At 37.3% G+C, this 24,188-nt stretch overlaps 1 protein-coding gene across 9 annotated transcripts in view; it reads left to right on the top strand.

The window, feature by feature from the left end:
- The window catches only part of PTPRM (protein tyrosine phosphatase receptor type M), a 441,289-nt gene that overhangs the window by 141,243 nt on the left and 275,858 nt on the right, over positions 1–24,188 (top strand). For all 9 annotated transcript variants that reach the window (XM_063166391.1, XM_063166383.1, XM_063166378.1 and 6 more), the window contains exons 4-6: positions 5,485–5,563; positions 8,539–8,654; positions 23,809–23,983. In XM_063166391.1, coding sequence (XP_063022461.1) covers positions 5,485–5,563; positions 8,539–8,654; positions 23,809–23,983 — 370 coding nt within the window. The remainder of the gene's footprint in view (positions 1–5,484; positions 5,564–8,538; positions 8,655–23,808; positions 23,984–24,188) is intronic.

The raw sequence follows: 24,188 nt of genomic DNA, 5'->3' as shown, positions 1-24,188 counted from the left end.
GTGATGGACCTCTGTGGGGCCTGGGAAAGGACCAGGTCAAGAACCTCCCTCCACATGGCTTTGATGAGAAAGCAGTTGCTGCTGTTGTGATAAGGCAGGTAGTCCTAAAATGAATGAGAAAGGGGGGAAGAATTGAACCCACAGGGTACAAGCCAGTTTTCTGGATAGAATGGTTCCCAGTGCCAGTACAGTCAGAGCAAGGTGCTCTGTGCTGTAAAGCAGAGCAGGCAGAGAGGAGAGCGCAGTGTGTGATGCAGCACTGCCTGCTCACTGGGGAGGCAGGGGGGCAGGATTGCAGCCTGAGTTTAAGCAGCTTGCTTGGTACTCCTTTCTCTTTCTTGTTTTTACAAAGTGTTATTTTTAAATCGTGTGAAGGATGGTGTTTATATTTGGTACAATCCACTTTTTGACTGAAAGTGTTGTAATTTTGCAGCAACAAAGGCAGGAATTTACAGAGTGAGGTTGTGTGGCAACAAAACCTGTTTATTTCTATTGTTCTTTGGAACAAACGAGTTATCTTGAGTCGCACATTTTCAGCAGTAAGCATTTATGTTGGTGAGCAGACCCCCTTTCTTTGTTCGTATGTAGCAAGGGGAAGTGGCAGGAATGAAAAGCTAATTTTGCTCTTCAGTGAAGCAGGGAGGATCAGGGACAGTGCAGTGCTAAGCTGCTTCCCTGGTTCCTGTTTGGCAGGCGTGCTGCGGGGAGAATGGTGTAAAACAGCTCTCAGGGCAGTGTTCAGCAGTTTTTCCTGAGCAAATGAATTCTGTGTTTTAACCAGTTGTTTCCGGACTGATAAGGTGGTGGAATAATAGGCAAAAAATCCAAGGGCTGCCCAGTCTGACGTTACCGGCGTGTTTTCTCTGTTTTGACTGGAGTCTTTTGTATTGCCTGCAGGTGTTGCATCAGCCATGAGAAAAGGCTAAGTTTGGAGGTGGTGGTAAAAAAGTTTATGTTTACAGGCCAAGCTACTTTTCAAATGGAAAATTATGGAGAAAATTAGATGTGAAATAAGTTTCTAGGTTTCACTCCTGGTGAATTTACTAAGGAAACTGATCCAGATTTGTGAAGAATCTTGACATCCCTATTGTAAGGTTTTCAAGGCTACCAGAAGTGTTTCTCAGGTCTCTCTCTCACAGTGTGTAGCACTCTTACTAGGACTTTAAGAAACCTGAAACCTTGACCCTACGTAGGATCAAATTACTTTTTTAATTTAAAAAGGGAAAATGCTTAGTTAGCACCTATTTGAGCCCATAATCTTCAGTCATCAACTCAAATAAAATACTGAATTTGTATACAGCAATTGATAGTATTTCACAGCCTGTGAACCAAAGAGGGTTATTTTGCTATACTTGGAATAAACTGTCATGCTCATACAATCATAGAGTGATTTAAGTTGGAAGGGACCTTAAATCATCTAGCTGCAAATTCCTGCTATGGCTGGGGCACCTTCCATAAAACTAGGTTTCTCAAAGCTCCGTCCAACCTTTATTTGAACACTTCCAAGGGTGTGGGGCTCAGTTTCTCTGGTAAACCTATGCCAGTGTTTCACCACCCTCAAAGTAAAGGTTTTCTTACTTATATCTAATCTAAATCTCTTCTCTTTCAGTTCAAAGCCATTGCCCTTTGTCATATCACTATGTGCCCGTGTGAAAAGTCCCTTTTTTGCTTTCCTGTAGGTCCCTTTTAGGTACTGAAAGGCCCTAGAAAGATCTTCAGTATGTGTATGTGGTTATAGATGCACCTGTAATGTGGTATCACATAATGAGACAAAGTTGAATGGAGCTCTGAACAATCTGGTCTAGTGAAAGGTGTCCCTGCCTGTGACAAAGGGATTGGAACCAGATGACCTTTAAGGTCCCTTCCAGCCCAAGCGATTCTGTGATCCTGTGATCCCTGGAGCCTTCTCTTCTTGAGGCTGAATGACCCCAGATGTCTAAGCCTCTTCACAGGGGAGGTGCTCCACCCCTCTGACCTTCTTTGTGGCCCTTCTCTGAACTTCCTTCAACAGGGTTTCTGCCCTCCTTGGGGGCCCCAGAGCTGGATGCAGTACTCCAGGTGAGGTCTCACTGAAATGGAGTAGAGGGAGAAAATCATTTGCCTCGACCTTTTGGCCATGCCTGTTTTCATCCAGCCCAGGATGCAATTGGCTTTCTGGGCTGCAAGTGCATGTGGCTGGGTCATTTTGACCTTCTCATCCAGCAGCACTCTCAAGTCCTTCTCCTCAGGTCTGCTGTCATTCCATTCTGACCGGTCTGTATTTGTGCATATTTTTTCTTCTGTATATGAATCAGTGTCTTTTTTTGACAGTGGTATGTCACTACTGGCTTTACTGCCTCTTTCTGTTTACTAAAAATGGCATATTCCTTGTCAGAAGGGAGTAAAAGTTACAGTCATTAAAGTTGGTAACAGTTTGGCTATTGCTTTTAATGGAAGCATGATTTAACTGACAGTATTTCAATTTGTTATACTTTTCTTTGGAACATACTGTCTTTAATGTCAATAATTGTAATTCAGTTGTATGTCCAACTGGCATTTTCTTGATACGCTGCCTGGCTTTTTTTTGTGGAATGACACTTTTGGTATTTTGTCTAGAGATACAGCAGGGTATTTTAAGATCAGTTGATGAGTTTTTCTCTGCTCTTGTCATTGGCAGTTCTGATTCAGTTGTTTCAAGGTTGTAGTCTCTGCCTATGAACCAAAGGAATAGGAATCTACAAGCTTTTTTGGCTATGAGTAGATTGCAGTACTGAGGCCCTTAAAGCCTCTCAGTGAACCTGTAGCTAAACTCCCCGTTATGAATTACAGAAATTTTGTGATCTACTGAGATATTGCATGTTTTCTAAAGCTCAGGTTATTGGTCTTGCTGGAAGCGAGGTAGTTCTTTAGAAAAGACACTCCTATGCAGCATTTTAAAAAATAGTTAAGTCCCTGTTATATGGCAGTAACATTTCTAGCAGAAAACTTCTGACTGGTTTGGCTGGCTGCTCCACAGGTGTGCATGTGCCAGTTCCTCAGGATATTTTTTAGAATTTACCATATCTGAAAGTTGAGAACCTGAAAAAAAATACTTTACTCTGCAGTGATGGGATCATGGATCCAGGTACACCTTTCAGATGGCTTTGTGCAGTTGCTCTTATGCTGAGTGTTCCATAAGAAAGGGTTGGTTTTTAGGGGTTCTTTAGGTTCTATTTCAATAAAACCCATATAGTTAGTTGTTAATGTGTTTTTCTTCTTAACAGAGAATGCTCAAAGCCACTAGGGAATACAGGAAACAAATCAGTAACTATCCCGAGCCCTCTGTGTTTTTAGAGGCAGGTGTTTGCATCCACACCTACATTCATTTATCTCAGGAACTTACTTTGTGGCAACATATTTCCCTGGGAAACTTTCCCATAATTTCTGAGATCTGGTTGTCTGCTCTCTGTTCTCCACTACCATGTTGGAATGTCAGTGCCTCTACTGCAGGTTTCTGAGGCTGTGCTATGGTTCTCATGGTCTTTCAGATTTTCTCACTTTCAGATAGCTCAGTAGCTCTTCAGGAGATGGAGCAGTCTCTGCCTTTTTTTCAAGGGCCTCAACAGAATTGGTTTTTTTTTCAGAGCTTGTAACACAGATGAGGAATGTGTGATTTCTTGTGTCATATTTCTTAATAGAGTGAAATTATTGTTCTTTTTTCAAAGTTCAGTGGCTGTAAACAGGAGCTGCATTCTTGGGTCTTGCACTGCTGTTAAAACTTAGAGTTACTTAGTGTACATCATCTATTTCCTTTTCAAGGCTATTAAGATGAGGGTAATAATCATGGTTAGCAAAGTTATTTCAGGTCTCTGAATGCAGGTCATTCTTTGAGTCTTTGCTTCTTTATTCTTTAAGAACTTCTTCCCAGGATAGTGAAGACCAATTCTATCAGGAGATTTTCTTCTTTTTAGGAAAGAGATCCTTTGAAATTTTGAATGGTGTTGCTCTGGATGTTCTACTAAATGCTGGGAGCTAAATCCATACCCTGTTCAGCCTGTTGCTGTGGATCAATAATACCAACTTCAAGAGTCAGTAGAGTGTCATCTGGCATTTAGAAAGCCAGCTGAGCAACCCTTTTTTTGCAGAATTTGTTTCTGAAAAATTTCTTTGGCTGCATTTGGACTTTGCTTATCGACATCTTGTGTGTTATTTTTTTTTCTTGCTGCATGATTCATGTAGTGGCAACACTGGCACTTTAGGTTGAAATTTTATGTAGACAGGAGGCAGAATGAATCAAGTATTTTTTTCCTTTTCAGCCATGTGGACTTAAGGCCATATTTACAGCAATTTTATTCCAGTGAGACTGGGAGGGAGAGATGGACAGAGGTTAGGAAGAAGAAATCTGGGAGAGAACAACAGGTCGGTGTCCATATGTAGAGCAATGAAAAACAAGGGAGGAGGCAGAGGCAGAAGGGCATGAAGATTTTTCTCGCTGCAAGATTGGTTTTAAAATCAGAATTAGTGTTCTGAGATTGTTTATTCAACATCAGTAAATTGTGATCTATTATGGAGCTGTATGTTATCCTCATAACATCTTTGCATTCTGTATCATTCAGTAAAGGGGTATGGTATATAGTGTGATCATCTGTTCCAAGGTTGAGTACAGCATATGTGTGAAAAATGGTTTCTAAACTTTGTCTTCCTCAGGGTGATTCCTGAGATCAGTTACACAAGGCAATTAGTTAACTTCCCAAGCAAAAGTGAAGTATTAAAAAAAAATAAAAGTCACAACCTGGATTTTAGCATGAACTTCTTGAGCATTGGTCTGGAAATGTACCTGCTAGCATTACTGGCATATTTTCTTTTATTCCATATAAACATTCTTGGGATGTTCAAAGCTAAGGCTGCCAAACTTTGGAGAGGTTTACTTTAGAGTGTACTCAGCTCAAATGATGAGAACGGTCCATTTATTTTGTGACCTATTTATAGCCGTTAAACAAACCGTGGCAAATGGATCTGCTTTGCTTAATTCACTGCAATTGGTGGATGATTAAGAAGCATGCAAAATACATTCCTAGAAATAGGTATGTTTGTGTCTGATACTCTGAAATTTCTGTATACTACAAAATTGTAATGTTTAAAATAAAAGCTGTTCATTTTGCAAGACAAAGACTTTAAAGTACAGTACTGCTCTTAATACTTAAGGCATTTATTAGATAACTCCTTTGGCAGGCCAAAGGAGTTATTTAATAAATGACCAATTGGAGAGATTGGTTATTTCTACTGTGAGCTATATGTGATCCTGCTTGCAAATCTCCAAAAATGATGTAAATGTGAAAAAAATGTAATTTAAGTTCTGATTAATTTTAATGATAAGAGCAACACATTTTGAGGGTTTTATGATGGTGTTTTCTTTTCCAGATATTCATAACACATTGAATTAGTTTGCGCTTTTCCAATTACGAACTATTTTTATATTCCCTGTGTTCCAAAGATGCTAACTGAAATTCTCTTTCTGCTTCTCAGGTTGTTTTTGAAGTGGTTACTTCAGGTCTCTCTGGATATGTGGCTATTGATGAAGTGAAAGTTCTAGGGCATCCATGTAGTAAGTACCTATCTTGTGTTGTAAAGCCAGATCCCCTAAAATAAATGTGCTACTATGCTTTGATAAATGTGGAGCAAAAGATAAGGAAAACATCAGAAAAAAATGTCACTGCCAAAAGTACAGGCTGAGTATATATATGGAGTGTTGCTAAACATGACATCATTGCACCTTATTGTCTTTAAAGACATCTCTGTGCGCTCCTTGTGTGCAGCACTTAGCATGAGTCCCAAACCGGCTCACGTGGCAGCTTCTTTAGAAAAAAATCACCAAATCATCATGATTCTGTGATTCTAAGATTTGCTGATGATTTCTCTGTCTGCATCAAAAATTCAGTGCAGCCACAAGCTGAGACATTAGTGAGAACAGATGAACAACACAAAAGTTGGCTATATGTAATTATTTTTTCCAAGGCTTAGAAGGAAGAAGCCTCAGCTGGCTGAGGACTGAGGCTTTGCTAAGCAAGGTTACTCAGGGTACTTCTCAAGGTTCATGGCTCAGTTTCTGCGCTGTTTTACTTCTTCATGCTTCAGATATATTTCTTTATCTCATTGTTAAGGATATGTTATAGTTAACAGTTATTTATCCTCAAATGTCAATTCAAACCTTGTAAATTAAGCTTTAATATGGTAATCCAGATATTATTAAATATTAAATACTTAAATAAAACATTACTTCACATGTATGCTGTTTGTTAGATAAGGTATATTAAGATCATACATGAAATGGGAGGTTTTGAGCTTACTGACCAAATGACTGAGTGGGAAAGAAGACACTGACTTCTGTGTGATTGTTCCTCTTATATTGTGCTTGCATGCATTTGTTGCAGCTTTTAAGTAAGAGCTGTGATTCCAAATAAAAAGTGCTCTATCAGTTAGTATCAAAGCACCTCATAAAAATGGTTTTAGTGTTAATGGCAGGAAGACACACGCATTTCTTCAAATAGAGAGACAGTTATGCAGAATCAGCAGCTGTTATTTCTGAGTCACTTATTTCTAATAAACACTGCAGGCTCTCATGTTGTTAGAAAGTATAGGTGCTTCTGCACTTTGAATTTATATCCTTGGTTCAGGTAGGATAAGTCTGAAGCAGCATTTTAGCAGCTTAATAATTTTTTTTTTATACAGATCTTGAGAGGTTTGATGCTTGCGTTTGTACCAATCAATTCCCAAAACCTGCAAATAATTCTTGTTAATGTGGAGACTGAGTTATAGCCCATAGCATGTAGAGTTCTGACGTGACAGTATTGAAATGCAAAAGTTTTAATGAAAAGTTCTTTGATGAAGTAATTAAAATGTTAGAAATTAAGACATCAAACCAGTTAAATTGTCTAAAGAAAATTGAAAAAGTGTGAAAATTGAAGTAAAACTACTCTGTCTAAAAAATTGTAAAGCTCATGATGATTTCTGTATATTCCCAGAAAAATAGTTCTGGAATTATTAACTCTTTAAACAAAATTGAAATTGGAGAAATATTTGATAGACAGTTGCCTGGGTAGTACAAACAAAGACCAAGCAGAAAGCAGATTGTAGGCACATGAAACTAAAGGCATGGGCTGTGATAGATGGGCAAGTTTTTGTGTGTGTGTGTTTGTTTTTAAAACCCAATGATCTTCTCCACTTAGGCCATACTTTGTAATTCAGAAAACTTAGTTTTTTAGAGTTAAGAAGACCAAGGAAACAGTAAAATAAAAGGGGTAAAAGCAGATTTAAAAAAAAAAAGTGACAGGTGAGAAATGGGGAACATACTGAAGAATTTGACTAGATATTCTCACATTATAGTTTCATAGGCAAGGAAGTGGATAATTTTGGCCTAAACTCTGTCTGCCCTAATTGGAGAATGTTTAAAGAAAAAAAAAGGCTGTATTTGTATTAAATTTGCTATAAGGATAGTTACAGAAATATTTAATCCCATATTTAGGTATTAATTGGAGCTATTTTATTCCATCTCCTCCTCCTTCTGCTCTCTTGCACTGGATGTTTGGCAACTTTTCATGAAGCGATCTATTTATAAATTCCTTAAAAATACAATTTCTCCCGGTAATAAGGGTTTTTAAGAAAATATCATCAACTCTTTAAGTGGTTGTAATGCTCTGCTAGAAAATAGGTGTTTAGTTTGCCAGTCTACTGCTAGTACTAAGGTTTTGATGTTGAAAAGCAATGTTCAAAGCCTGGTTTATCTGTTAGTGTAGACAGTGCAAGAAGTCTGCTTGTCTGCAGTAGGCTTTGAGTAGGTTGGGGAATATTGTGCTTTAAATGATAGGTTTCTGGATCAAATATCTATTTTTTTATTACATGCTTGATTCTTTTTAGTAAAACAAAAATAGACTTACTTTTTTACTTCAGTGCAAATAATTGTTCAAATATCAATTTCAGCTTGCTTGTAGGTATATTGCTTTAGTTTTTACTGATTTTTTTTTTCTCTTTCTAAATGACAAATAATCATTGGTATAGAAAATGTGTTGTGTTTTGGGTTTTTTTCTTCAGTGCTGTTGAGAAGCATTGTGCTTAGAGAATGCAGCTGTAGTTGGTGAGGAGTGTTATGTTAGTATTGCACCTGTTTGGTGGGCTGCATTTCTAGAGAATGTCTTCTATAGACAGTGTACTTTGTTAAGAAGAAAAACCTGTTCCCCTGATAACATCATTTCTTACTGGCTTGTCTAGTTGGTAGTGCAAGCATCTAATAGGTTTATCTTCAAAACATTTTTAGTTTCCAATATGATCTTTTCTAATAGATTGTTATTACAAGAGGGATGCTGAGCTGAGGTAATTTACACAGCAGGAACAATTACACAGCACCCTTCTATTCTGCTTTTTGCAAGCCACGGGAGTAGACCAACCTAGAATCTAATGTGTAGATTTGATTGTTCAGTGATTTGAACCTTTTAAAGCAGAGCTGTTTCATTTGCTTGGTGAATTTTTTTTTATAGCCAGTACTTTGTTCCTGCATAACTTTAAGACTTGCATCTTGTCCAACAGCAAAAACTCCCCATTTCTTGCGCCTTCAGAGTGTGGAAGTCAATGCAGGACAGTTCGCTACTTTTCAATGCACTGCCAATGGTGGAACAGACTCAAGCGACAGACTTTGGTTACAGGTAATTTATCTTTTTCCTAATGCACTAATATCTGGAGAGAGGAGAGAGTCTGAAAGGAATGTAAACTTGAAAAATTATGGGCTGTCAATTTCATCAATATTAGATTTTATATTGCCTTTGAACTGCTCTCTGGTTGGTGTTCTTTTGTAGAAAGTGCTACTGGGAGGTTTTCTTGCTTTGTTTCAGTGGAATTCCTTACTAAAAATAAAGATACTGTTTTCCTTACGTATGGCAATCATAAGTAAAGGCTAAATCCCCAAGGAAGAACAGGTTATTTTCTAACGATGTCTGTGCTGGCTAACTGCAGTATTATGCATAATGATTTTCTTGGCTTACCTCTATCTGTTGTGTATTTTCAGCTAAAATTGCATTTTTACGGTTAGGTGTAGAGAAGACCATGTATAACAGTCAAATTTGACCTTCTGTATTACTGAGCTAAAGGATATTACTTACATTCCTTGAGTCCATTGTTTTTTACTTAATAATGTAGCTTCTAGGTGGGTGTCAGATCTCGATTTAAAGTAGGTCTCCAAATAATTTTCTTTCGCTCAAGATAGCATTCCTGTATTCATAGGTATCCAAAACAATAGCCTGGTATCAAAACCATGCTTTTTTTGCTTCATCTCTTTTAATAATGGGGGTGGAAGTTTAACGGCTTGCTGATACAAGGCTGATATTTTTGTAGTGCTCCAGCACCTTAACGACTGTATTACTGTTGAATTGGTAGAATTAGACTACTCTCTCTCTGAAGCCGTCATGATTTTTTGAAAGAATTATTTTTCTAGTTATGAAAGGGTTTAGCATGTATGGGAAAATAACAGGTTGCTATTTCATTAGTTATATCCTTTCTAGTACCTTTGAACTTTGATGTAATGCTCTACTTTGCTACTAAAACTGAAGGTGGAATTCAGTATAAGGAAATCCTCATTCCATTCAGTTTATCAAAATGCTTCGGGACAGTACCATTTCCCTTTAGTTTTTTTAACAGAATTTAGGACACCCATAAATTCTTTAGCAGAATGTAATTTATTGTAGAAATACCCTTCTAGACCTTATGTAATACAAAACTACTTTATTAACAGCATGGTAATTCCAAAATATCTGAGCTTAGTTGAGTTGATTCCTTGTTTATACATGATTAGGAGATTTTTTTTTTCTATATGAAGGATAAGAAAGTGGTAACAGACTTCTAAAGGAATTCTGTCTTCCTACAGGGCCACTGTTTATTTATTCTGCCTGTACAACTATAGGTCCCCCTGGTAATCAGCCTAAGGTTGTGCAAATTCCAGGTGTGACTTTGCATAAGAATGTTTTAGAAGTTGACAGGATCTCCTGGATAGCTTGGATTTATTTTTGCACTTGTTTGCCAGTTTCCACAGATGTCTGCTTCAACTTACAGTGAGACTGATCAAACAGCTCCATGTGTGGGTGCTGCAAAGTGAGGCTATGAGAGGACAGTTCCCTACAGGGTCAGCTGTATCTTAGCACATTAGGCGATCATTAATGGGCAACAGATCCCAGCCCTTGCAGCTCTCCATTCATACCTGACTCTCTGGTTTTGTGGTGTGGTGTTGAGGAATTTTGTATATGCCTGTGTGTGACATCCCCTGACACTGCAGCAGGACTGTGAGTGCAGCCCAGCTATCAGTAACAGCTGTCAGAAAACATGGAAACATCTTCTGCATCATATGACTCGTTAAATGGATGTTGAAGATCCATGTGTTCACAGTAGCACTAAACCCAATATTCAACTATAAAACATCTTAATAAAAGACATTCTTATATAAACTAGAGGCTGAATAATATGCACACTGTTCCCTGGGATCACTTATGCTGGCACTTGGGTAAGAGGGATTCAGGTTTTAGTGGCACTGCAAACAAATCATGCCATCTCTGTGATACTCTTAGTTTGTTCACTAGTAAGACTAAGCCTTTTCTACTATCCTTCTGGTGGTCTGTTCCATTACACCAATAAAACCTCAAGGGTACATAATAGTAAATAAATAAATAAATACAGTTGAGTGAGTGATATTATCAGGGGCTTTTCAGCATTTCTGCCATGTAAGTCATATCAGGAGACCTAATCTGTTTGGGTTTGACAATTTCAGAATACCATGAAATAATTTGCTCCCAAATGATTTCCAGTACCTGTCATTTTTTTTCAGATTCACGTTGTTAGTCTGAAGTGCAGGTAAATTGCCAGGATGAAATCACAAACCCACTGAATTCAGTGACATTTCTGCAGTTTCCAATAGTGGCAAGATTTCACTACTGTACTTCTGACTCTTATTTAGTACCTCTCTGCTTCTATGCAGCAGAGTTCAAGTTTAGAGGTACACATTTATGTGATCAACAAATTCTTTACTTTTTACAGTCTGCTAGACTGTGAGAGCTATATGTTCTTTAAAACAAGTAAATAGTTGTGAGCTGGTTTGTTACTTCAGTCTCCATGTCTTTCCTAAGTTCTTGTTGGAACCAGCATACATGTTCTAAGTCTAGTAATGCCCAGGCCTTGGAGCTGTCCTCAGTGAAATCCATAAATTGTACTTCACTTCCCTCGGTTGTTTTTTTTTTTCTTCCTCTTTTTAAGTCTTTTCCTCTCTTATTCCCTTTGGAACATGAAGTCTGTTAATTTATGGAGTATTGTAGAACTTTCTACAATTGAAAGGGCCTGCAGGGAATCACGATTCATATGTTAGCTGCCCAAATTAGACCACTGAGGCATGAAATTTGTTTCATGATGCTGTGATCAGTATTTACTCTTTTGGGAAAGGGAAGATAGAAAGCTGTTTACCTACTGCATAGTGCAGAAGAACATTTTTCCTCATTCCACTAGGCAGCCATACTCCCTAGTTCTTGAGCTATGATTGTAAGCTTGTCAGATAATCTGACAGCAAATTGTGAGTATTTTCACTGATACAATTTCAGGTTAAATTCAAATGAAAGGACTCAAGAAAACCATGTAGTAAAACCATCATACAAGTTTGTTTTTGTCATTTTAATGAGTGTCTGGTTAATAAGGTTATTGGTTAAATTGTATGTTTATGAATTCACATCTCCACTAGATTATATTCTTAATGTAAACATACCTTAAAAAAACATCTGAATTTCTACAATTAAAAGATGTGTCTAATCTGCTTACATTTTCTTTTTTCACATCTGTAAACAGCACAGGGTATTGCTAGTATGTGATGATTCTTTCTCTCCTATTGAATGGTTGAGCAAAAATGTCATTCCTGTGCTCCCAGTGTAGGAAAGAAATGAACAGGTGCAACACTGAACTGTTACTGGTCAAATGAAAGCAGCTGAGACAGTCTTCTGAAAAGCCTCTTAGAGTCCAGTAACTTGGCATAGGAAGCACAACTCTGAATTATAGGAGAGAGGGTGTAGAATTCGTTTTTGGAAGTACACTGCACCAAAATCATGTTGTTGGCTTGCAAGGAATTTGCTTGGTTTTCCATAGCTTCCAAGGCCTGTCTCCTTCTCTTCATTTTCCCATCCTTATCTGCTGCTCCTTGTTATTTGCAGTGGGTTGGTTCAGTTGCCTCTGTGTGCTGCTTGTTCTTAGAATGAGCTACAGTATGATTTACAGGAAATTGCTGTCAAGTCATACCCAGATATAATGAAATTCCATTTTAATATCAAACACAATCTTTTGGTATTGCAATTGCATTTTTCAGACATGTGCTTTGACTCGATGTGAGTAGCCTTTCTTGAGACAGCTTCCTCAAAGAGTGGAACGCTGTAGCTGATGAAAAAGAGAGGTCGTCACTTCACTGCAGTAATTTATTTTTCCTGACTTTATTCTAAAACACGGTTGAAATGTAAATAGTTACTTTAAAATGTTATTCTCAGACACGTAAATTGTATTGCAGAAATAGAGAACTAAAAGTAGAAATTTGTGAGGGTGAGCAGATAACAATAGGATCTCAGGATATGTCTGACAGCTGTAGTAAGCAGCATCATCAGATTTACCAGTAGCAAGAGACTAATGGATATTTTTTTGATAAAAGGGTAGAGGGTAAAATCTTTCATACCTCGGTTTATGCATGCAGGATGTGTTCTACTTCGTTTGCAGCCAAGAAACTAAGAACAGTATTCAGTGTATTTTTTTTTTTTTTTATCCTCAGTAATCTTTGGCTGAAGGTGTGAAGACTATGAGAGATTTTATTCATCTGTATACAAAACTACCTGTATGCATTATTTATTACTTTTTCAAAGGAAGAAATATAGTCCTGTGTCAGAGGGAGTTCTGGAAAGCAAATTGTTTTCCTCAGGAATACAAACGTACCCAAATGACAGATATCAAAAACATCCTTGTAAGAATGTAGAACAAGTGAAATTACTCTTTGCAGATGATGAAAATCAAATAGATTTATAAGATACACAAAATTGTCTGTGTGTGCATGTGCTCGTTTATGTAAATTGCATACAGTAGCCCAGAAGGTGAATGAAGCTCTGGACTTCCATAAGAAGTTTTTGTTGTGCTGTATGCTCTTAGACTTTCCCATAATTATAATTTTCATAGCCAAGTTTTGAAGCACTTGAGAAAAAAAAATGCTTTGGCCATTTTGATAGTGAAGCATCAATTCAACTGTTAAATCATACGTCTGTCTTATAATTTGGTAACACAAACAGGTGGAACTTTTGATGTAAACTGTACAATAAGATAGGCCTAAAGATGTTCATTTGAATATTAAAATATTTGTTGTTTTATGAGTAGGTGCACTTGTGTACTACAGGAGTGCACAAGACCATTTTTCCTCCTGCTCATCAATAGTTCAGTCTTCCAAGACTGGTCAAACCACCCTGTGCAATGCAAATTGTCTGGAGTCCATTGTCTTGAGAAGAGCTTTAATGGCATCAGGCAGCTGAAGATTTTGCCAAGATTGCATGCATCCTGTGGCATGCGTTAGCCTTGTTAGCATGTGCCTCCTGATGTGTTTTTAGTAGATAACCTGAGATTATTTTATTGTTAGAAGAACAATTAATTTCCTGTAGGAAGGGACACTATACATTACTGTATAGGTGAAAGTTAAATCTGTATTTTTTTTAAATTCTGATGATTATTTAATATTATTTCCAGGTTTTGGAATGTTAATTTCTTTGTGTCCCCTTCACCATTCATGTATATATTTAGTGTTTTTTTCCCAGTATATATTCAGTATTTTCTATTAATTGTCATTAATTAGTTTTAGGTTTTTTTCAGTAATTGTGCAGTAACCTTACCATATGGCAGAAAAACATCTGTGAACAACAGAGTGTGATATATATTGTGTTTGTGTATTGTGTTAGTGTGTTTGTGTTAGGCAGTGTCTAAGGAGCTGTGTCTTTGGTAAAGCCCTCATTATCTGCCTTACATGTGAATTATCTGATGCATATAATACACTTTTTTACATGGGCTTACTGGTTTAATTCTTGTCTGAATATAGGTTTGACTAATGCTTCTCTGATGCTAAGATTTCTCTTATAGTATCTTTAATTATTAGTAATACCAGAAACTAGGAGAAATTAATTAATTGTGGACTGTTAATGATAAATCCCGGTGAACATATGCAAAAAGCAAAATGTTATCTTGAAATTGATCTATCTGTGAAGTGTTTTGACTTCGGTGAGGTTTGGAGGTGGCAGAAACCTTTGAGTCTAGTGATTTTATTAGTAATCTGTGTGCAGCTGAACGTGTTGGGAGTGTGGTGGGCATGTCCATTAAAGGTGGCTTTCCCCCTTGGACACCAAGTTTTCTGTTATAGTTTAGCTTCAGCAGCACTAAGTGGTAATGCAGGCACTGCATGCTCTTCCCTTGTATGATGAGCAGTGAAAGGCACAGCTGGAAAAAGTCAAATGCCTGATGATGGAGCAGCTATTCTGAATTTACAGCTTTCCATGACTTGTATGACATGTAACAGTGGAGCCAGAAATAAGCCTTATATTCTCTCCTGGAGAAACACTGGAGAAGCCTGGCCAGCAAAGCTGCTCTACAGGCTGTGCCTCCCAATCCACCCAGACTGGAATGCATGGCACAAAAAACCATATGTTGGTAACCATGAGGAAATGTCAGTGAATTTGTTATTGATACTAAAATAATTTGGATAGGGTAGGTGGAAGAATAAATGTCACTTCTGTCATCTTGTACCAGCCCCATCATTCCTGAATGGTCTGGAAGTGTTACCCAAAATAGTTGAATTCTGGTGAAAATACTTAACAGTTGTGAATATTACTCAAAACAGTTATGATATCACTCAAAACCCCTAAATCAGGAACTCTTCAGGTCAATAAGCACAAGAGACCATGTTGGTAGTGATGCCAAAAAAGAAACTTAGGGAATGTAAGCAAATCTGATTATTTTATTAAAAACCCTAAAACCCTAAGCAAGCCTTGATGCAGTAGGAAAAATGTAGCGTAGATAGAGGGCAGATGTGCTTTCCTTTGCAGTGGTGCTGGTCATCCATCAGGTTGGAAGGAGTGATAATGGGTGATGTTCTCCAAAGGCCTTCCTTTGTCACCTGTCTAGCAGAGGTGGAGTTTGCTTTGCCAAGAGTGCGCTTGTGACACTGAAATATGCACTTGGTATCCAACTAGTATAGCCAAGTGTTCCTGCTTATGAAGGTAATGTGGGGTCTGAATTTTTTAATAGAGGCATTAAAGTTTGAAAAAGCATTTTTCTCACAAAAATAGTGTCCCTTATCTGCTGTCTTTTTGGTAATCTTCAGTATCCAAAAGAGATTTGAGAGAAGAAGGAAACCTGAAGCATTCATGAACTGTAGAAGTTTTGCTTTTAGAGGTACACTGTAAACTCTCTTAAATGCACTGGGACCTTCATTATGGACAACAGTGCAAAACCTGAAGAGACCTGGGGAAAGCTTGGCCAAGTTTGTTTGCAAGTAGCCTGAACAATGATTGGATTTTCATCTTCTGCATTTGCATATTATATCTATAGTGTCAGAAGTACCATGCAAGAGAGTTGTTACTGTTTTTGTATTACAAGGATGATACAAAACATGAACTCTATATAAAATACTTGTGGTAACAGGTAATAATAGTTCTTGTTTCTTCTTCCTTTTCTCCCTGTTTTTGATATGTATCTCAGGTATACAGAAGCTACCAAATATTAATGAATTGACTACATACATTGATTTGCAGAAAATTTGCTTATATGCAGACAAGTACATACATAGGTCAGAGGGGATACATGTAAACCTTTCCTTTCTTCCATCCCCATGTATATACATTCTCATCTGATGAAGTAACCTGTAAGAAAAGTTATTCTGGGATTATGTTTATCAGTCAAACCTTTTGGAAATTCTTGTCTGATTTTAAAAATGAAGCAACCCAAGGGTTCATTTTTCAAGAAACTCATTGTGATGTGTTAGTCTTCCAGTTACTGTGGAGTGTTAAATAATGAAATGGTGATTAACAGATGTAAGATAGTGAAACAGTTGACCTGTGCCACAGAGGGCTGGTTAAATTCAGCTTTCCTTTCAAGAGTGCAGGATGTTGGCCTGTTTCTGGGTCCTGAAGACTGCCTTGATATGGAGCACTGTTCAGCAGCAGAAGAATCACTTAAGGATGTGCAAGAGTTAGGGAACAGATAAAATAAATTCAGTAAGTTTTCTGTGCTATGCTGGACCTTTGGGAGGAAGAAACAATGGCCTTTACCATGAATGCTGTAGGTAAAATGTGCAGACTTAGTGCTGGGAGGAAGGTATCTTGTTCAAATTGGAGTTCAGGAGAGGCTTTTTTTAAAAAAAATAAAGAATAAAGGCTTTTGAAGCTGTTTTGAGGCACGGAAAACCAAAGTCAAGTTTAAATCCAAGGAGAACATGATGGGAAGGAAACAGACCACTGGGGAAGGTGAGTGTTGGGGGTGGGAGCTGTTAAACTGTGACTTGATTAGTGTGATTGTCTCAGTAATTAAGACTGAAATGCCTCCAGCCAAAGCCCTCTATATCAGCTTCTTGTTACATGAACCAACTTGTGCCTTAATTTCTACTGATTATTGCTGCTATGGTTGTTTTTATTCAAATTGCACTGACAAGATTGAGAGGTTTATTACAGCTTTCTTTACTCTGTTTTCACCATTCATTCCTCCCATTTGGAAGAATCTATCCAGGAGCCAGTAGCTGAGCCCATAATGATTTGTCATCCTCAAAACTCTGTGTGTGTCTCCTTATTGGCTGCTTCTTCCTTACCTGTTTGGTAGGACTCAATGTTGCTTTGGCTTTGCCTGCTGTTCTGCTTGTTTTAAACTTAGCAGTGGACTTCAGGCTGGCCCCACAACTTGCATGTTGGAGTTTTTTCTTCCCATGCTGCCTTTCTTCCCCACATTAACACTTTTGAAGTGATGGAAATGTGGGCCATGGGTGCCCTGGTTTTTAAATCTCCTGTTATGTAGTTGCCTAGAAAAAGCAGACAAAGACCTGCATTACTAGGCCTTGTGTAGTGTGTACCAATGAAAATTAAGCTAATGAGCTCTGCTTCCTCAATTTCTCCTCATCACTTTGCTCCTTTCTGGCCCCTCCATAAGCCTGACATGTGCAGAATGCCAAGCCTCAGAGTATTTAAATTCCTATATATGTTCACTTCAGTTTTTAGCAAGGTGTTCATCCTAGGTCTTGGAATTTTAAACACAAACAGGAGGATGATAAGTACTAAGTGTTGTGTACTTCAAAGAATTAATATATATTATTTGAGTAAATGACTTTATAAGTAGGACTGTGAGTTCAACAAAATGCATGGTAGATACATGGATCATTGCCATAATTTTTATTCAAGTATTAAACTCCCTGTTAGATAGATATTTTCTGGTACTTTGTTTTCTCCAGATGTTTCTGAGGCTGTAGTTTTCTGCAACTCGTTTTATATTCTATTGTGTGATATTAAAAATGAATGGAAAGAAGATTTGTGATTTTACATATTTTGTGAGCACTGGCGAATTGTTAGAGGAGATAAACTCTTCTTAGCTGCTCTGGAATTTAAAGTAAAAATAAGAAATAGACTGAACAGGAGTTGAGTTTTTGGATTTATTTTCCTTACTTCTAAAATGTCTATGTAATAACAGATTTTCTCCTGTCAGAATGATACAACATAATTTCAGTATATGAGTAGGGAGTAACTGCTTTGGTTAAATTACAAAGAGTTTAATGACTCCAGAAAATACATTGTCTTTGTTTACTTTCTGTGTTTGTGACTGTGTCTTCAAATAGATGTCAGTGCTTCATTTTTGATGTGACTACTCAATGTGTAACTTAAATAGTATTTTATGATACAACCTGACAACTCCAGCCAGTATTTAGGTTTAGTCATAATAAACAGGGACTTCTGGAGGCCTGTGTGATTTGAAGAAAAGACTCAGTTATCAAACATTAAATTAGTGAAAGCAGAAGCCTTTCTTGAAAGATAAAATAATAATAATAGCTTGCTTGAATGCCCGTTAGTTACACCTGCAGAGAGCAATTCCATCTCATAGCAGAATAATTCTGAATAGGACAATAATCATCTTTTTCCATCTTGCCCTTATTACTTGAATGAATAGAGCTGTTAACTTAGATGGAATAAATACTGGATAATCACAGGATGTGTGATGGCTCTAATCTAGACTGACAAAAGTTGTCTTGGTTATGAACATGAATCTAGAAATTCAGAGGTAGCCATCTTAGTTACTGGAATTACCTGAACTCTGCAAAGTAATATTCCTGAGGTATTAATTACTATTTGATTTAGATTTTATACACATTTTAAACAAAAATTGCTTCTGGCCTTGCTGGTTTTATTTGAGATCCCGCTGGTGTAACTCTAATCACAATTTTATAAATGTGCATATTTGGAAGTGGGATAATACAAACCCTTTCTTCTGTTAAAAGTATAAAAAGCTGCCTAATCTACCCATATGGACAGAGGCTGACTGATGTTTCCTTTTAACTCTCTCACAAAATTGTTGATACTTGCCTTGAGAGTGATTATCACTGGTAGTGCTGGATGTAACATCCCAGAAGTTCAATGCCTTTGAATTGCTGCTACGTTTTTGTTAAAAGTATTTCTGAAAGGTTTAATATATAGATTGTTGCTGCTAAATTGCTGTTCATTTAAAAGACTTAGAGTTAGTTCATTGCCTAGCCTAGAAGTGCCAGTAAATGTAATTTAAATAACTATAACCTATTTTTTTTCAGTCAAACTTGCCTAAAATGGAAAAATAACATGCATTTTAACAATGCTTTTAGCTGTCTGTATATGCATTTAATATGTTGGTACTAGGAATATGGGTTTTTCAAGCTGTGTAAATCCTGAAGTTAAATTAAGCTTATTTTTATATCCCCATATATTAAATAACTTGTTTTTAATAGAAAATTTATTCTTACAAATGACTTACTAGTTAAATATTTTTATTAGTTGGCTTAAATGGCATTTCTTTACATATGTATTTGGTATTTTTTGAAAGATTTCTCTGAGCATTTGAAAATGCACAGGTTCCTCGGCAGCCAGTGGAATCTTTCATTTTTGGATCTCAGTATTTATTCTGTGACCATGGTTCTTGTGTTCTAAGGAGGTGAGATAGCTCTGCCCTGGGGACGTGGCCTTTGTAGACCAAGCAGGTCTAACATTAAATGATTATGGCAGCTTCCTCTTTGTAAAGAATGAAGTATCCTGTTCACACAGTTCTCAAAGTCCCAGGGGCAGGAAGAGCTAACAGCCCTAATCAGTAGTAAAGCCTCAGACTTTTGTGTGGCAAATCAGGGCTGAAGTAAAGAAAGTTAAAAGATCCGTATTTATTTTTGAATCATATTTTAAAAAACCAAACAAAACAAAAGCCCCACCCAGAAAACAGGATGCTGCAAATTTGCTTGAACAACCTGTGCTAGTAGGTCTTAATACCAGTACCATAGTGCTATATTGCTAATCATTAATTTTATCCTCTTTTCTGGAATGGCATCAGTCAATTACAGACTTGTCATTTTTTTGTTTATTTTTCAATAAAATGTCATGTATTTGGGAAGACTCAGGCTTTCATGTAAAAAGTGAGAATTTGCAAGACCTACTGGTAAATTGAAGAATCTCAAAAAACCTGAGAGTAAAGTTTTAATGACTATAGTTAGTAAAACTAGCTATAGTTAGTTAGTAAACTGTTTTATATAGTTAGTATAAAATATCATACAGTTAGTAAATAAAATATCATTATAGTTAGTAAAAAATATCATAATCGAACTCTATTTGTGTGTGTTTAGATTGTTGCATTAGGGAGTGATGAAAACTTACTTTTCTGAAGGCTACTAAAAATAGTTCTTTGTGAAGAAATGGTAACGGGATGTGCTAGAATGTTTAATAAACAAGTTTTCATTTGATATGTTATTTTTAGCCATTCTAAATGAAATAGCTGTTAGCAGTCAGCACTGAGAGCTGGTAATTTATCACACAGTGAGCTGAAATGGGCCTGTTAAACACTGGAAAAAAAGATACCAAACCTGGGTAACTTTCTGAAATCATTGCAGTAAGTCAGGGGAAACAAAATGTGAATCACAAATAAAGGAGTGAAGCTGGATGTGTGGGTACTGCTACAACAGAAACAATTCTGTATTTATATATCGAATTGTTAATAGCATTTTTTCAGACTAAAAATAGTCTTCTCCCATTTTTCTACTGCTGAAATAAGAGTTTGGGAGAAGTTGTAGGTGTGGGATTATTTTTTAAATTTTTTTTCTGCACAGGCTTTGTAACAGTCTTCCAGTTGCCTAGAGGATTGAACAATACCTATAGATTGAACTTTCCTTACACTTGAATTCATTACCTTCATTACTGTTCCTTTATGCTTAGGCTTAAATCAATTAGGCAGCTCTCCTACTCATTTGCTGTCATCCCAGAAGGGAGGGAAAACTTGCTCTCTTGGGCTGTATTTTTTCTTGTGGAACGTAAAGCAATTATGTTTCTTTGTCTGTTACAGACACTATATTTTCCTTCAATATATTTCTCCCTAAAGAGACTAAAGAAGAAAATTGGGCTTTTTTTTCTTCTTCTTTGAGTTCCAGTAAAAAATGTCATGCTAGTGGTTCTGTGGGACTATTTGAGTTCTAACATATAATTAGACACACTACACTTTGCCTCCATGAGTTTGCAATGTTCAAGAGAATTCAGTCAAGATAATCTTTATTGATAATAATCTCCCATATATTTTACAGCTTTGTTTTAGTATTAATAATAAAGGCTTTTTATTCCAGAGCTCTTTCATGAATTTTGAAGCCACCATTAATAACCTTTTCTCACCTGGATTTTGGTGGAGGGAAAATTTGCTCAAATCCTCTGTGGAACCAAGCTGAGTTAAGTTTAAGGCTTCTCTAGCTTTCTCATTTGAGCAAGTGATCTATGCTTCCTGGTCTGATTTGGCTTCTCTTTTTTTCAGTTAAAATTATTGGTATGTGAATCAATGACGTGTTACGAAGCCATGTAAGTCAATTATTTGATCAAACTAAGATTTCCTGTTCTAGAACAGCAGTTAAAACATTCAAAATCAGGTGAGATTAGTATATTTGAGAATCAGCAGAAGGTGAAAAAGATTATGGGACGCAGGTGAAATAGTAATTTATTGTAACTGCTACAGTGCGTTGATTAGTTCCGATTTCCGTTCTAAATATGCATGAAAAAGATGGGAAATGTGTCCTATAGGGATAGTTGTTGGAGCAGTTGCCTTCAAGGACTGCTGGCAGTGTCTGTGAACACCCAGACTGTGAAGTTCAGGGTTTTTACCAGCCCCTTGGAGGTCTGAGGGAATGGTGTGGTAGGAGACAGTTCTCTGTGTAGGGCCAGCAGGGGCTGTGTATGCATCATATCTTGCCTTGATTGCCCCCTCTTCATGAACTGCAAATTAAGGCAGAAATTACAGTGGCATTGCTTCATCCTTTCCCTTCACATCTCTTTCTCTGGGGGAACAGCAAGAAATTATTTTAAAATATTTACAGTTCTTCAGTTGTATGGTGACTCATAAGTGTCCTGGTAAGTTGTGGATACAGGTGTCCCATGTGGAAGGGGGGGTTTTCTGTGCAGGCTGGAGAGCAAAGTAGTTTGTTCCCACTCTAAATGAGCTAAGCTAGTTTAGGCGCTAGAATTAATCATTGTGTGGCACTATGTTTTTCCCTGGGGAATAACTTATCCTATTTCTTGGCAGGATAAAATAGCCTGCATGCATGTTGCATGCCTTCCTGATGTTGCAGCTAGAAAAATGGGAATGGTGATATGGATGGGTGTAATGTAACCAGGAGATTTAGGATCCTTCAAGAGCCTGAAAGCTGTAGTAACATACTTTAAAACTGGCTTATGGCTTGTGACTGATTGATCAGCAGTTCTGATTATCAGGATTAATTAAGTTATTGTATTAGGTAAGAAATAATGTGGCTTTTAAGAAATACTCATTCTCCAAACTTCTAATTAACCCACTGCTTATCTGCTGTTATCAGCAGCCATTCTCGCTAGAAGGATATTACAGTGGCAAAAAATAGTAGTTTTGAAATAGTAGTTTGAAATGTTTCTTTCCAAGTTTAGGTTTTTGTGACTGCAATGCCACATCACAGAAGCTGCTTTATCAGCAGCTCAGACTTTGAGGAACCTTAAGGAGCTGTCAACTATCTGAAGGAATTCTCAATAATTTACGACTGAATAATTTTTAAGACGTGATAGCACATTCTTCTTTGGACATATTACAACTTTTTTTCCCCTTTCACATTAGCTATACATCACCCACGTTTTCTTTTGAAGAGGAAATAACTTTACTGTGCATTAGAATCAGTATTTATTGTTAATTATGTTGCTTCTTTGGTATAACAGCATGATTAACTTTGACTTGGTTTTGTGATTTATGGATGAGTTTAATTTTGTGTGATTGTTGTTTAGAATTCTTCTGTTGTAACTTGTATTTCAAGGATACTTCCAATTTAGTGGCAAATAAGAGCATAGTAAAATGAGATCAGTATTTTCTATATGTCTTAAATTGAGCTGGAGAAATTACAGACTCCGGGACAGAAAAACAGACGTCACCAGTGTTGTTGGTTTATAGAAGCTTGATAGTGCAGGACCCTTGATCTGCTTGAAGCTCCTCCAGTCAGAGAAACACTAAACATACCTGGTGTCAATATTTAGCATCAGACAGTGTGTTGCCTTCCTGGAGAGAGTGATTTTTGTGAAGTGCTGGTTGGCATTTTCCAGTTTGTCTTCATGTTTCGATATTGGTTGTAGCCTTCGGTGTGTTGGAATACATACCATTGTATAAAAAGTACATCTTTCTTGTTTGCTTGTTTGGGTTAATGTTGTCACTACATTTTGGTTGTTGGTTTGATTTTATTTTTTTCCATCCAGCTTTCATAATTCAATCATTGCACGTTTTCTGTGGGGTTGTGAATGTTTGTAGTGCACATATCCTATTTCATGGTCAGGTGGAGCATGAGTTCTGATGAGGATTTGAGAGCCAAGTCTCTCTGCCATTATCTCTGTGTCAAAGGATGTGGCAAGTTGTCATCTATGCCTTATTCTGTCTTCCACCCTCTGTTTTTTGCTCCTTGTGCTCCTCAGCTGTTACAGGGCTCATTTTCTTGTGCCGTACATGTAATGTGTTGAATTGACAGCAAGACACTGTGCTGAAAAAGAAACTACCCAGTTTCCAGTGCTATGCTGAGAAAGTGAGAGATGGAGACAGCTTCAGGTCATTTTCCTGATTAATCTCTGCCTAGTCTCTTCCACCAGAGTCACTGATAACCCCTTGGGTGGGTGCTGCTATGAGAACCATCCACTAATGTTTCCCTGAAAAATGCATATCCCAAGCAGCAGATGCAGGAAGTCAAGAGAAAGCACGGGCTGACTATGCTGGGCTACATTTTCTAAAAAACAAAAATAATTAAGTGTTTGTGTAAAACAAGCAAGCAAATGTTACGTTGTTCTCATATGTTTCTACTATAAAGAGTTGAAAGCAACTGTTACAGATTAACAGTTGCCCACTCATGATGAATGGTTTAACTCGCACGGGAAGGCAGAAAAGTCTCGCTGTCACACCTGTAAAAGTAACATACAGACTTCTGTTTTTATCTCTCCTTCTGGGGAACTTGGGAGAAGTAAAATGGATCATCAGTATATATTTTTTAATATGACTAACCACAATATTTATTTTATTTTCTTTGCGTAGGGTATTTATGTACGGGATGCACCTCTGAAGGACATAAAAGTGTTCAATGCCCGGCGATTTGTAGCTCTTTTCAGTGTGGTGAATGCCACCAAGCGGGACGCCGGCAACTATCGCTGCATGATCCGGACGGAAGGAGGAGTTGGTGTATCCAACTATGCAGAACTGATAGTCAAAGGTACTTCACCATACAAATCAGTATTGGCATGCTCCCTGTGTGCAATCAGGGCTTGCAGTTGCTAATGCAGTAAGAATGTCACCCATAGCCTGTTAAACTTGATAAGAGGTTCAGTAAATAGATTTTGCTTATGTAAATCCTAAGAGTCTATCCAGCTGTAACAAGGGAGTGATAGAAGAAGCCAGGGCTAATTAACTAGGTACTT

This window comes from Melospiza melodia, chromosome 1 (genome assembly GCF_035770615.1).
Source record: "Melospiza melodia melodia isolate bMelMel2 chromosome 1, bMelMel2.pri, whole genome shotgun sequence".
NCBI classification, from domain to species: Eukaryota; Metazoa; Chordata; class Aves; order Passeriformes; family Passerellidae; genus Melospiza; species Melospiza melodia.
Note: the sequence above shows the minus strand (reverse complement) of the source record. Positions and strands in the feature narration are given on the sequence as shown.